This window comes from Dermacentor albipictus, chromosome 1 (assembly GCF_038994185.2).
Source record: "Dermacentor albipictus isolate Rhodes 1998 colony chromosome 1, USDA_Dalb.pri_finalv2, whole genome shotgun sequence".
Lineage (NCBI taxonomy): Eukaryota > Metazoa > Arthropoda > Arachnida > Ixodida > Ixodidae > Dermacentor > Dermacentor albipictus.
Window position 1 is genome coordinate 254,655,100 of NC_091821.1, and position 14,196 is coordinate 254,669,295.

The 14,196-nt window shown below is 43.8% G+C and overlaps 1 protein-coding gene across 6 annotated transcripts in view; it reads left to right on the forward strand.

Moving 5' to 3' along the window:
- Nucleotides 1-14,196, forward strand: part of trbd (ubiquitin thioesterase trabid) — an 84,372-nt gene that overhangs the window by 9,273 nt on the left and 60,903 nt on the right. For all 6 annotated transcript variants that reach the window (XM_065431364.1, XM_065431367.2, XM_065431333.1 and 3 more), the window contains exon 3: nt 7,570-7,836. In XM_065431364.1, coding sequence (XP_065287436.1) covers nt 7,570-7,836 — 267 coding nt within the window. The remainder of the gene's footprint in view (nt 1-7,569; nt 7,837-14,196) is intronic.

Below are 14,196 nucleotides of genomic sequence, written 5' to 3' on the forward strand. Positions count from 1 at the left end.
TCCCTGCGATGTCCAATTACCCCTGTCCTACGCCAACCGATTCCAACTAGCACCTGCAAATTTCCTAATTTCGTTGCACCACCTAGTCTTCTGTCGTCCTCTACTGCGCTTCCCTTCTCTTGGTACCCATTCTGTCACCCTAATAGTCCAACGGTTATCTAATCTGCGCATTACATGACCTGCCCAGCACCATCTTTTTTTCTTTTAATGTCAATTAGAATATTGTCTATACCCGTTTGCTCTCTGATCCAAACCGCTCTCTTTCTGTCTCTTAAAGGTATGCCGAGCATTCTTCGTTCCATCGCTCTTTGCGCGGTCCTTAACTTATTCTCAAGCTTCTTTGTCAGTCTCCAAGTCTCTGCCCCATATCTCAGCACCTGTAAAATGCACTGATTCTATACCTACCTTTTCAATGATTATGGTAAGCTTCCCTTCAGAAGCTCACGATGTCTGCCGTATGTGATCCAACCCATTCTTATTCTGTGAATTTCCTTCTCATAGAGAGGGTTCTCTGTGATTAGTTGACCTAGGTAAACGTACTCCTTCATAGGCTCTACAGGCTGACTTGTGATCCTGAACTCTTGTTCCCTTGCCCGGTTATTCATCATTATCTTTGTCTTTGGCATATTAATCTTCAACCCCACTCTAACTGTCTCCCTGTTAAGGTCGTCAATCATTTGTTGCAACTCTTCTGCAGTGTTGCTGTATAGAACAATGTCAGCGACAAACCAAAGGTTTCTGAGGTATTTGCCGTCGATCCTTACGCCTAAACCTTCCCAGTTTAATAGCTTGAATACTTCTTCCAAGCCCACAGTGAATAGCATTGTAGAGATTGTGTCGCCTTGCCTGACCCCTTCTTTATTGGTATCTTCCTTTTTTTGTGTAGAATTAAGTGGCTATGGAATCTCTGTAGACATCTTCCATGGTATTTACGTAAGCGGTCTGTACTCCTTGATTATGCAATGCCTCTATGACTGCTGGTATCTCTACTGAACCAAATGCTTTCGCAATCTATGAAAGAAATATAGAGAGGCTTATTGTACTCTGCGGATTTCTCAATAACCTGATTAATGACATGGATGTGATCCATTGTAGAATATCCCTTCCTGAAGCCAGCCTGTTCCCTTGGTTGACTAAAGTCCAGTGTTGTCCTTATTCTATTGGAGGTTATTTTGGTAAATATTTTATATAATACTGGGAGTAAGCTAATGGGCCTATAATTTTTCAGTTCTTTAATGTCTCCCTTTTTGTGGATTAGTATAATCTTTGCATTCTTCCAGTATTCTGGGACCCTTGCCGTTGATAGGCACTTTGTTTAGAGCGCTGCCAGTTTTTCTAGCATTACGTCTCCTCCATCTTTGAATAAATAGACTTAATTCCATCTTGTCCTGCCGCTTTTCCCCGTTTCATGTCTTGCAAGGCCCTTTTGACCTCATCTCTAGTTATAGGAGGAGTTTCTGTATCCTGTTCATTATTGTTTCGAATGGAGTACTCTTTAGTCCTCTGGGTACTGTACAGATCAGTATAGAATTCTTCCGCTGCTTTTATTATACCTTCGAGATTGCTGATGATACCCTGCTTATACTTCAGTGCATACATCTTGGTTTATCCTATGCCATGTTTCCTTCTCGCTGATTTCAGGCTGCGTCCCATTTTTTACGGCTTCTTCAGTCTTTCTGACGTTATAGTTTCGAATATTACTTAATTTCGCCTTCTTGATCAGTTTTGACAGTTCCGTGAATTCTATCTTATCTCTTGAGTTGGACACTTTCCTTCATTGTCGTTTCTTTATTAGGTCCTTTGTTACTTAGGAGAGCTTGCCTACTGGTTGCCTTGGTGCCTTGCCTCCCACTTCATTTGCTGCCTCTGAAGCCAGCCTCGTTACGGTTTCATTCATTACCTCTAAGTCATCATCATCAGCTCTCTGTTCTAAGGCTGCATATTTGTTTGCAAGTACCAGCCTAAATTTGTCTGCTTTTACCCTTACTGCCTCTAAGTTGAGCTCTTTCTTCTTGAACAATTTTACTCTTTCTCTGTTCAAATTGAGGTGAATCCTAGCCCTTTATAACCTATGATCACTGCACTTTACCTATCACTTCTACATCCTGCACTATGCTGGGATCGGCAGAGAGTATGAAATAAATTTCATTTCTTGTTTCACCTTTAGGGCTTTTCCAGGTCCACTTTCTGTTGCTATGTTTCCTGAAGAAGGTGTTAATTATTTTCAGCTTATTCCTTTCTGCGAATTCTACCAACATCTCTCCTCTAGTGTTTCTAGAATTGACACCGTAGTTGCCGATTGCCTGTTCATCCGTCTGCTTTTTCCCCACTTCTGCATTGAAGTCACCCATTACTACTGTATACCGCGTTTGCACTTTTCTCATCGCTAATTCAACATCTTCATAAAACTGATCTACTTCCTCATCGTCGTGACTGGATGTTGGAGCGTAGGTTTGTACTACCTTTAATCTATACCTGTTATTAAGTTTGTTTACAACTACTTCTGCCCTCTCGTTGATGCTGTAGAATCCGTCAATGTTGCCCGCTATGTCCTTATGGATTAGGAATCCTACCCCGTATTGCTTCTTATCCGGGAGACCTCTGTAGCAGAGGACATGGCCATTATTCAGCAATGTGTAAGCCTCACTAGTTCTTCTAATCTCACTAAAGCCGATAATATCCTAAACAGTGTCTGATAGTTCTTCGAAGAGTCCTGCTAAGCTAGCCTCACTCAAGAGGGTTCAGGTGTTAAACATTGCAAGTATGAGTTTCCATTGGCGGCCTGTCCGGACCCAGACATTCTTAGCACCCTCTGCTGCGTGCAAGTCTGACCATCGCCTTGGTTAGGTGCTCTGCAGCCGCTGGGGACTGACGGCCATTGCTTAATTGAAGATATCGTTAGGGAGGTTGTGGCCGAATACTGCACCAGAGAGGCCAATTCCTGTTCTGGTGAGGGAGTGTCTTTGTTCAAGCTGAGTGGGCATTCCTAATTTGGTTGTAACTGGATTAGTATAGCCCCACTCACTCTCGACATCTTTCGCCGGTGTCGGGCGTCACTCCAAGCCCGCAGCTGTAGTGCACTGGAGAATGTAAAATTCAATTCGTGTTGCACGATATAGTGTCTATTCTTCGTGGTCCTAACTCCTTGTTTCCCGAATCTCATGAATGCACGCGGTCTTGAATGCGCCTAGGTACACGATGTATTTTCGCTGAATTTGAACAGCACTTAACACTTGTGTGTAAAAATCAAAAAGGGAAATGTTTTTAGTGCTCACCAAGAGGCCCCGAGTCGCGTGTCATCCGCTCGATGCATCTATCTCGACGCGCCTACATCAAGCAAAACAAGTGCTCCACATGGTTTGAATGGAAAACTACTTTGTATTTGAATGTTAGGCTCGAAAATTACATTTCGAGATATAACTGTTCAAACTTTATGCACTTTTCACTGTCATTCAATTTAAATAGCTGCATTCCTTCAAGGTCATATATGTGGCAACCTTCATATTGTTTCTACCATGCAAGAACGTCTATAACTCTTGAGCTGCTGATAGTTGTCATCTTAATCAGCAATGGACCATTATCACGTCACTTCCTTAGCTATGGTGCTCTACTGCTGAGCACGAGGTCACAAGTTCAATCCTTAGTTGCAACAACCACATACCAATAGGGTTGTGATACGAAAACATTCGTTTACAATGTTTTAGGTGCATGGTAAATAATCCCAGCTGGTCGAAATCATTCCAAACCACACAGCCAACGAACCACTATGGCGCACTTCATTGCTAAGCCCTGGCATCAGGACATCAAGCTCTGTGAATAATAATGATAATGTTTGTAGTTAGTAGTAGTAGTAGTCGTAGTTGTAGTTGTAGTAGTAGCAACATCACCATCACCACTATTGCTTCACTTACAAAGTGTTACTTCACTAAAAAACTATGAGGTGCCACTTTTTCCAGCTGCCATGCTGGCTGTCTGGCTTGTACGCATCATTCATCTTCCTGGTACTCTGAAACAGAAGGCATGGAAGTGGTGAAAAGGCTCTTTGTGCTTTTCCTGGATGTTTGTAATGCATCCAATAGATTTCAACAAACAGCCATGAAAAAAAAGTATAGACCTTGGATCAGGAATGCTGACAGTATTGAGAGTAGTTCGTCACTACTTGTGTGTGTCGTAACCTTGTCTGATTTATCGAGGTTCCTTCATCATTGAACACTAGTGCCAAGTTCTAGATATATGCTTACTTTCATGATGTACGTGTGTGAATGTGTGTGTGTCATGGCGATAGGAGGGTTGTCTGTGTGATTTCTTCTTTTTCCTTGTTTTAGTATCTGTTATGTCCCAATTTTGCTTCATGCCCTTCTATTTTCTTTATCTCTTTTGTTGTAACTTTCCTCTTCCCTATTATTATTTTACCCTGTATCTTCCCCACTGCTGTGGTACAGTTTAGGTGTTTACTGGAAAATGAGACAGTTACGATGCCCACAGGCGTTCCTTTGTTTCTCCTTTTTTGTCCTTCTTTATACAATAAACTAATACTACGTACACAAATGATGCAAAAAAAATGGGAGCTGTTGTGCTGCCATCATCGCTCTGGCAAACAGGGTTTAATAGTGCTGAATTTGCCAAGCCTGTAATGATGTGTAGCAAACAGTGCGACATGGCTTCACCCGTTTTTATATCGTGGCATTGAGTCTTTGAGAAATTCACAAACTATGTAGCACTTTCCAGAGGACATTTAGATTCAATGCTTTTATATGAAGCAGTACATGCTTAGAACCTTGGTAAGCAACAAGAAGAAAGCAATGTTGCCACTTTGGCAAATGACTGTGCCATCAGAGCTTGGTTGCATTTAGTTTAAAAGTGTAAGTGCATAATGTAAGTGCATATATTGAGAAAGTAACCCACCGTGGTTGCTTAGTGGCTATGCTGTTGGGCGGCTAAGCATGAGGTCGCGGGATCTAATCCTGGTCACTGCCGCTGCATTTCGATGGGGGGGGGAATGCGAAAACACTTCTGTAATTACACTTACAGGCATGTCAAAGAACCCCAGATGGTCCAAATTTCTGGAGTCCCCACTACGGCGTGCCTCATAATCAAATTGTGGTTTTGGCATATAAAACCCCATAATTTAATATTGACAAAATATTGCTGCTTGAGCCAGTGGAAACTATAAAATATTTATGTGGTAATGCAATGCCGAGGATAGTTGGCTGCCAGTTTGCTGCTACTGTGGTCCTTGCCTCTGATGATAAGAACGCCGTGTGGCGACATCATGTGTATTCTTGTTAGACCACTTGCTCTTTCCTACACTATCTGCTGCTTTAATTCGTAATCTCCAGCAGAAAAAGTTTTACTAGCTGTTCGAGACATCTTTTTTTTTCTTTTGACTGGACTCATCTGACTGGAGCTTGGCATAATTGTACTTCATTACACTTAAAATCTCATTTGTGCATTTGTGCTCATTTGTGTCTTGCTGAAACTGACAACACTGCTATTGCTACACCATCATGATGGCACACCCACATGTGGGGATACTTGGTGCTTGTGAATGCATCACCATGAACACTGTGCATTTTGCTTACTGATCACTGTCAGCTTGGTGTTGTCTCTGCTATTACTTCATTTATACATCCATGGGCATTGGGCAATAACTGTATGTGGTAGACTGTGTATTTTACTTATCTGCCTTAATGTACTGATGATTGGTGACTGTATTCAATGTTTAAGCTGTGCACCAGGTCCCTTGATAACTCATAACTTGGAGTTTTTGTGGGATATCAAGGGATATACTAGCAAAGTAGCTTTTTCTTTAATTAAGCGTGCCAAGTGTCCAATCTTGACATAGCAAAGTTACCATTGTCATGGTGTAGGTGTCTTTCCTAGGCCTGTATCCTTTCCTAAGGTCTGAATGCCAGATGTGGGCACCTTGTATGGGCATTCCTCCAGCAGTGCTGAGATGAGCACCCAAGGCACAACAAGCAAATTAGCAGATTGTTGAGGAGCATTTATTGTGCCTCCACACAACTGGCAGCTGTGGAAAGAGTTACTGCTGACCTTACCTGTTAGGCTAGGTCATATGGTTGCCAGGGCAAAAGGGAGCTAAGAAGATGGCACTAGATATTGCAAGATGGAGCAAATGTGGATACTGTAAGACCAGTCATCCTTGCACTGTTATAGCTGTCAGTCAATTCCCCCCTGTAATTACTTGTTCCGGCTGGTCTGCGCATTTGCCCATTGCTCGGCTGTATCACTCAGTGCAGTATTCCATGACAATCTGATGCCCAGAGAAGAAAGAGAGAAAAGAATACAAAGAAAGGCAGGGAGGTCGACCAGAGGTACTTCCGGTTGGCTACCCTGCACAGGGGGAAGGAGATAAAAAGAGAAAGTGGAAGGGGGAGAAAGAGAGACGAGCACGAACAAAGAGCGTATATTGTAGAGTGGTAGGGGGCGGCAGGTATGTGTGATGAGCCTTGGGAAGAGAAGCAGTGCCGTAGACACAAACCAGCTGGCTTCTTGGGGTGAGAGGAGGAAGTTGCCTGCTCTTATCAGTGCCATACTCTGCAAGAAAGGAAACATGCATAACTTCATAATTATTTGTAAACTTATTTGCACTGCATTTACTCAACAATAGATCAAAACAAAACATAGACGTTTTGCCTCCTATGCAGGTGGCATCATCATTACACCAGTAACCTAAACAAGTGAATGTATCCTACTTATCTATGAAGCACATGTAAACATCCACCAGGGGACCACAGTTCGAATTGCATGCTTACTGATCACAGTGGATAATCCATTACTAGAAGAATTTCCTCTGGCTCCATTGCTGCTCCCACACCAGCATTGTCACATTATCAAAATTAAACATGTTGTTTCATCCAGCATTCCGTCTTACAAGTGTGTGATGCGTTGCATTTGTGACGTCCTTCATGTACTAATGAGATGAGTACCACGTCGCTGCCCAATCTCACGACTATAGCTAGGGTCACAATCCGAGCAGTCCACCTTGTAGACGACGCTGCCTTGCTCATTTGGCAGCGTTCGGTCCTTAAACTTCGAAAACATGTTTGCCAGTGTATACATGGTCCTGCAAAGCCCTGTCCTCTGCGTCTTATAGCCACAGCATTCGGCATGCACACAAATGAAGCTGGCCTTTCCGCTGTGCTGTGTCGATCCCTTGCATGCGGTGTCATATCGTAGGGGCTGATTCCACTTGTTCAAAATAATAGTGACATTTGCTACTCACGACCGTAAGAGCTGAGTTGATGACAGCTTGATAATTCCTACAACCATTTTTCCAAAGTGTACATCTTTGTTGGTGTTGCAGCACTGAAGTAGCTTTTAGCCAAATTGACATTTTCTCCAGTTGTGTGGTGCTTCATCACACAAGTGGGACACACTTGAATGGCGCTGGATTGTCGCCACTGTAATAGAGGTATGGGGGCAAGTGTCCGTGAGTTGACTGAACAGCGTGTAGTGCATGCAGGGAGCCTTTATTTATGCCTTTATGTTTAAATGCAAAACAGTGGTCTCTCAGAGCCATGACAGGTATCTGGTGTGGCATTCCAGATCTCACCCATAGTGTCCCCTGATCCGGCCAACCCATACCAGAAATGGGCATGCAGTCGGTGCACGTATCTCAACTGGCCTCGGTCAAGCAAGTGCACCCAGTGTCTGCAAATGCGAGGGTCGCCAAGTGTTGCGCCAGCCAGCCCACCATCAGGCCAGCCACAGCAGGCCACAACGTCTACTGAAGTAGCACACGGCAGTACTGACCTACATTGCAAGTGGACTTGCCATGCCTGCACCTATGAGAACTGGCCAAAGTCACGAAAGGTCAGTTAGTCATGCCACTAGTATTTGCTAAGGTGCAAGATCATACAAGTGGTTGCAGCGCTGTGACCATGAACAATAAAGGTGACATCCACCTGAAATTATTTTGAAGCTAGAAAGGAAACACAATCCTCAGAAAGAAGGCTTTGAAGCTTAAAGGGCCCCTCACCAGGTTACATAGCAAATTTCAGTTATGCACTGCAAGTTATGTGCTCACAGGGAGCATTCTGCTACAAGAATTTTTCAAATTGGTTCATTAATAGCTTAGATATATATATTTCAGTGCTGTGAGCGCATGATTTCAGGAGGCAAGTGCCCCTGCCAAGAGACACTCTCTCCTTTTGGCCTGTCTAGCCTCCGCGAGTTAAATTCCTTCCCTGCGTTCTCATACCGGAACTCGAGGATCGCGTGACACGTACGTCACGCGCCTCGCCTTCATATTTTTCCCTCGCTTTCTTGCTGCGCGGTGCATTTCCGCTCTGCTGATGGCATCACGCCCGAGCTGTTGTGTTTGTCTCTTTTTGCATAGCATACGATTTTGCGTGCTGTGCACGAGGACACCTGACTAGCGGTGTAAGTCAGTGCTATGCGAATACTGAGGCAGGCACAAGTGATTCACCAAGCATGATCATGCGCTGGAACACGGTGTACTTTCATTGTCTGCACGCGCGACTGCACAGCGTGGGAACAAGCAGACAAACCGAAAGTACATCTCTCTTGCTTCGGTGCAAAGTAAAACAAGCACATGCAGACACTCGGTTTGTGTATTTTATTATTTCTCTAAAAATTTATTTGTCTATTGAAGAAACAGATTACACAAATAGCAGATGTTGCCTTGAATAATTCTTGCAATCACGTGTAACTGTGAGCGACATCACAGCAGTGCGATGTACGTAACCGCACATGTGCGATATACATTGACTCTCCAGTTGGGAGCACCGCACCTGCGAGGAGAAGGGCAAACGGCATTCAGTTTGAAATTTCAGCTCTTTCCACGGCGCGTAGCGATGTAATACTTATCAGACATGATTCTTAGCATGCGTTGTATGCCCAGTGCTTGTCAGCTCAAAATGGCCAGACCTGGTGAGGGGCCCCTTAAAGGGACACTAAAGGCAAATACTAAGTCGATGTGGACTGTTTAAATACCATTCCAGAAACCTTGCAACGCTTGTTTTGTGCCAAGAAAAGACTTAGTTTACGAGGAAATTGCATCTGAAGATTCTGAATACTTTTTTCGAATTTCAAATCTCCCGCCACCCAACCGGGGGAGTGGTGACATTGCATGTGCCATCACCACCCTTTGCTGCTGTTGGCGAGTAAAACAGCGCCCGACAGACTGCGGCACCGAGCCAAGGCAGAGTGGTGGATTCGCCACTGAAGCTGCTTTTTGGTCAAGTGGTGTAGATCGCTTGGGCATCCCTTGATATCACATGGAAGTTGTATTCTCTGCTACTTGCACTTTGTGCGAGTTTCGCTAGCCAGTAAAATTAGCGCAGCACTATGCAATTACAATACTGCTGAAATGTGAAAGCCTCGGCGGCGCAGAGTCGAGCGAAAACGAAGCCTTTCGACCGCCCATGTTGTTGTCAAGAGTAATTTCAATGAGTTCTTTTTTTTCTAAAAATCTAATATAACTTGACAAGTAGCATTTTACTTCGTCTTATAATACAAGGTTGTTTTTTGCGACAAGTTGTTGAGTACTAGGGACGGAATTTAACTGAGGAGTGCTTTCGTCATCAAGCAAGTGCTTGAATGTTCCGGGGGTCTCTAATCATGTCCTGCATTTACCTCAATTTCTCGATTACAAAGGCTCTGTTCATGATAATATTGACACCTTAGAGATTCTCAAGCACTAATCTGTCACTTTAGCCTGACTTAATGGTTGTCTTTAGTGTCCTTTTAAGAAAAATTCATCCTAGTCTGGGGTTTGAACCCGGCATCACAGATTTTAAAGGGCAGTATTTCTAATCTAATGAAGAGTAAAGTGCACGGTAGGGAGAGAGTGAATTAATTGAAAACTGCAAATGCAGGAACATTGATTAAAAATTCCATCTTTCTTGCAATTTTTTTTTTCATTTTTCTTTACTGTCTTTAAAAGGGTTAATGAAAGCTTCGGTGGACCCACACTTTTTGTAGGCTTTAGTTGGGATGGGTTCTGCTGCATCCCGCCTCCAGAGCACAGCTGGAGAAGCCACTGTCTTGCTTCTCGACCATGTCAGCAATGCCAGCTCAACTCTGCCTGCGTCTCCTTTTTCTTAATTTCTTCTTTCGCGCTTCACGTGCATCTCGCCTGCGTGTCCCTTCTCCATTTCGTCGACTAGCATCTTCGTCTTTTTCACATTGTCATACAGGTCTTGCTGGTGACTCCTGACAGTACGACATGATTAAAAACCAACACACCGACACATAAATGACACTTCTGGCACTTTTCAACTCTATCTGGGCTGCCAGATACCTCCCATCCTCACGAAAGGGAGCTATTGTTATTCCTGTCTTGAAGCTGGGTAAAGACCCTTCCTTGGCGGCAAGTTATCCCCCGATAGCTCTTACAAGTTGCCTGTGTAAGCGTTTTGAAAAAATCATTAATCATTGACTCATACCTTTCCTACTGAACAATATGCTTGATCCCTATCAGTGTGGCTTCAGAGAGGGGCGGTCCACAACTGATCCCCTTGTGTGCATTGAGGGATATATCCGGGATGCATTTGTACATAAACACTTTTTCTTATCGATATTCCTCGATAAGGAGAAGGCACATGACACAACATGGCGTTATGGGATCTTTTGAGACTTGTCGGGAATCGGCGTCTGTGGAAATATGCTTAACATAATAGAAAGCTATTTGTCCAATTGTACCTTCTGCATGAAATTCGGCAACATATTGTTGCAATCTTTTATACAAGAAACTGGTATACCCCAAGGAGGCGCGCTTAGCTGCACACTGTCTATCGTGAAGATGAACGCGCTTCATGCTTTATTACTATAAGCTATTTTTTATTACGTCTACGTAGACGACATACAAATAAGTTTCAAATGCTACAACCTTGCAGTGTGTGAGACGCAAGTACAACAGGGCTTGAACAAAGTGTCCAAATGGGCAGACGAAAAGTTATTTAAAGTAGACCCCAACAAAAGTTCTGGTGTGCTTTTCACAAGAAAGAAAGGGCTCATTGCAGATCACAATGTTGAAATGTATGGGCAACAAATACCTGTGAATAAATAGCACAAGTTCTTAGATATTATACTTGACTAAACTTTTATTCCACACATAAAATATCTCAAGGTGAAATGCTTAAAAACAGTGAACTTACTGAAAATTTTATTCCACACAACATGGGGAAGCGACAGGATGTGTTTACTGAATCTTTACAAAAACCTCATTCGATCACGATTGGACTATGGTGCCGTGATCTATCAGTCTGCCGCCCCGAGCACGCTATAGATGCTAGATCTCGTCCACCATCTAGGTATCTGGCTGGCCACTGGCGCTTTCAGAACAAGTCCCATTGAAAGTTTATGCGTAGAATCAAATGAATGGTCACTCCATTTGCAGAGAGCATACATCAGCCTAACATATTTTTTGAACGTTCACTCTAATTGTCAACATCTGTGTTTTAATACCGTTAACAATATGACATGTGCTACACTCTTTTGTAATTTTCCCTTTGTAAGGCAACCTTCTTCACTGTGTGTGAGGGAGCGTAGTGTTGATATGGATGTCCCACTCCTCAAATATCGCTTAATGCCTCCAGCTAAGCTGCTACCGCCTTGATAGTGGCAGCTGATAGAATGTGATATATCTATCCTACAAAGTATAAAGTGCGCTCCAGAGATCGAAATCTGAATGCATTTCCTAGAACTCCAGTATAAGCACTCCTGCACGGAGTTCTACTCAGACGCATTGACGTCACATGCCGGGGTGTCCTATGCAGCCGTCGGTCTATTCTTCTCGGACTCCAATGTACTGTATCCGGAAACAAGTATCTTTGCGGCTGTGGCTCATTCACTATTGTTGGCTGCGAAGCGTATAAGGAAATCAAAACTCTAAGAAGCAGTTATATAGACAGACTCCCTTAGCATCCTGAAGGCCTTGATGTCATTGTAAGCACAAAAACCTAGTACTTAATAAACTCTATTCCATCCTGTGTAAAGTGTATGTATCTTACCAGCATGTCATTATATGCTGGGCGCCTGCCCATAGGGTCATCGAGGGTAATGTTGTGGCGAACAAGATGGCCACGTCAATTTCATTGCAAGCTAGTAATTCTATTGCTGCTGTCCCTGCCACAGATCTGAGGCCTTTCTTACAAAGGAAACTGCAAAACCACTGGCAACACTTGTGGGATGCGGAAACAAATAATAAGCTGCACGTAATAAAGCCACAATTACGTTTCTGGCCCTCCGCAGCAAAATCACGCCGAACAGATGTCCTATTCTGCCATCTCAGAATAGGACACACATTTGGCACCCGTAATTTTCTACGCACTGGAAATGAAACTCCAACCTGTGGTAGATGCGGGGAGAAGCTGACCGTCTTCCACATCCTCCTGGTGTGTCGGGAAGCCGAATCTGAGAGAGAGACATTTTCCCCTAGCATACCGGCAGCATATCCCCCTTCATCCCATCTTGTTTCTTGGTGCAGAACCATTTTTTTATACTAATACAGTCCTAGTTTTCCTGAAAGATGTCTTACATGTTATTAGCCCCATACATTCGTAGTGCTTCCTCTCTTCAGAGGGTGCCACTGCGATAGTAGTATTATATAGCACATGCTTCCAGGCCCTTGTGTTTCAAGGGCTCTGGTGAGGCAGTAGTGCATTAGCAAATTTTTTCATGACATATTTTGTATATCGTATCATTTTTAGCAATGCATTTAAATGCTCATAATACACATCATTAGTCATCGCCATAATTTTATTAGACGTAGATTTTACACACTTTACAGCGACTATTTTGAAGGCCCTTTTACAGCCATGTCACATCAACTTTGTAGAACTCATCACTCCACTGCAAAGTCACTAACACTGGCGTGGCGCTCTTTGGCCATAACTGGCCCTTGCGCCAATAAACAACACACATTCATTCAAGGAGCCCGTCATGTACAGTAGAATCTCGATGATACAATTATGGCTTGTACGTATTTTGGGATGATACATGTTTTGTTGGCCCCGGCCAAGTTTCATTAAAGTACAGTGTGCCAGAATTTGGATGTAGTGAACTGATTTTTGTTCTGCGGTGTTTGATACGAACAGACATAGCCACCCTCACGGCCACTAAAGATGCTCCACGGACTCCACGGCGAGGCCACGGCTGCTGTGGTGTGATGAAAGGTGCCTAGATATGTTTCGTCTAGAGACCTTAGCACGGCGAAGACAGCAACGCTGGCTGTCGTCAGTCTGGCTAAATAGCTGCGCAATGTCGTGGGGGTTGCCAGCGTTGCCTGCTAACGGCACCTTCACTTCGGGAATACGAATGGCGCAGGCCGCGCAGATGTAGGTCACGGGACGGGCTGAGACGGACTACGCCAGGCATGTTTCCTTATTCTTTTATTCTTTCTGTTCGCGTCCGCACTCTGTGCTTTGTGATGGCTGTGCTGTTTCAGCAAGAGCCTTCAAGCAAACAAAGATGTCTCGCAAGCTTAAAGCCCTCTCCTTTAAAGAGAAGTTAGATATTTTATGGAAGGTGGACAAGAATCCACAAAGAAAACGCATGGACTAGACGAAAGAGCTGAACTTCGCACCATTGCCATTGTGCACGATTGTTAGACAATGTGATAAAATAATGAAGAATGTGCTCTGAGACAAAGACAGCTCACTTAAGCTGGAGGAAGCTTTATTAACATGGTTTAAAAAGGTGACTGTTGCCGGCATGAGCATCGAAAGTGAAGTTCTCCGAAGAAGAAAACATATATTTGTGGTGGTGCAGAAGCTGACGAGATCATGCTTTCTTTGGTGCACTGATTTGTTTCAGGCTTCTGGCAGCTGGCTCCACAGCTTCAAAGCAAGGCACGGTCTTGCCTACAAAAGTGTCAGTGATGAAGCAAAAAAACTTATCAGTCAGTCGTGAGCATTTGGATTGCGACTATGCTGCCATTGGTCATCGAGGGATATGAGCCCAGAGACGTGTTTAATGCAGGTGAGGCAGGCCTGTTTTTTGACCCTCAGCCTTGGAAGAGCTTCTGCTTTAAAGGCCAAGTATGTCGGAGCAGGCAGAAAAGCAAGGAGAGGACCCGACCCCCGTTCTGTTCTGCTGCTATGCCGAAGGTTCAGAGAAACTTCAGCTCACTGTAGTAGGCAAGTGCCAGAAGCCCCGATGTTTATGTGGGAAAATTGCCTGCGTTGCATTTATCAGGCGAATAAAAAA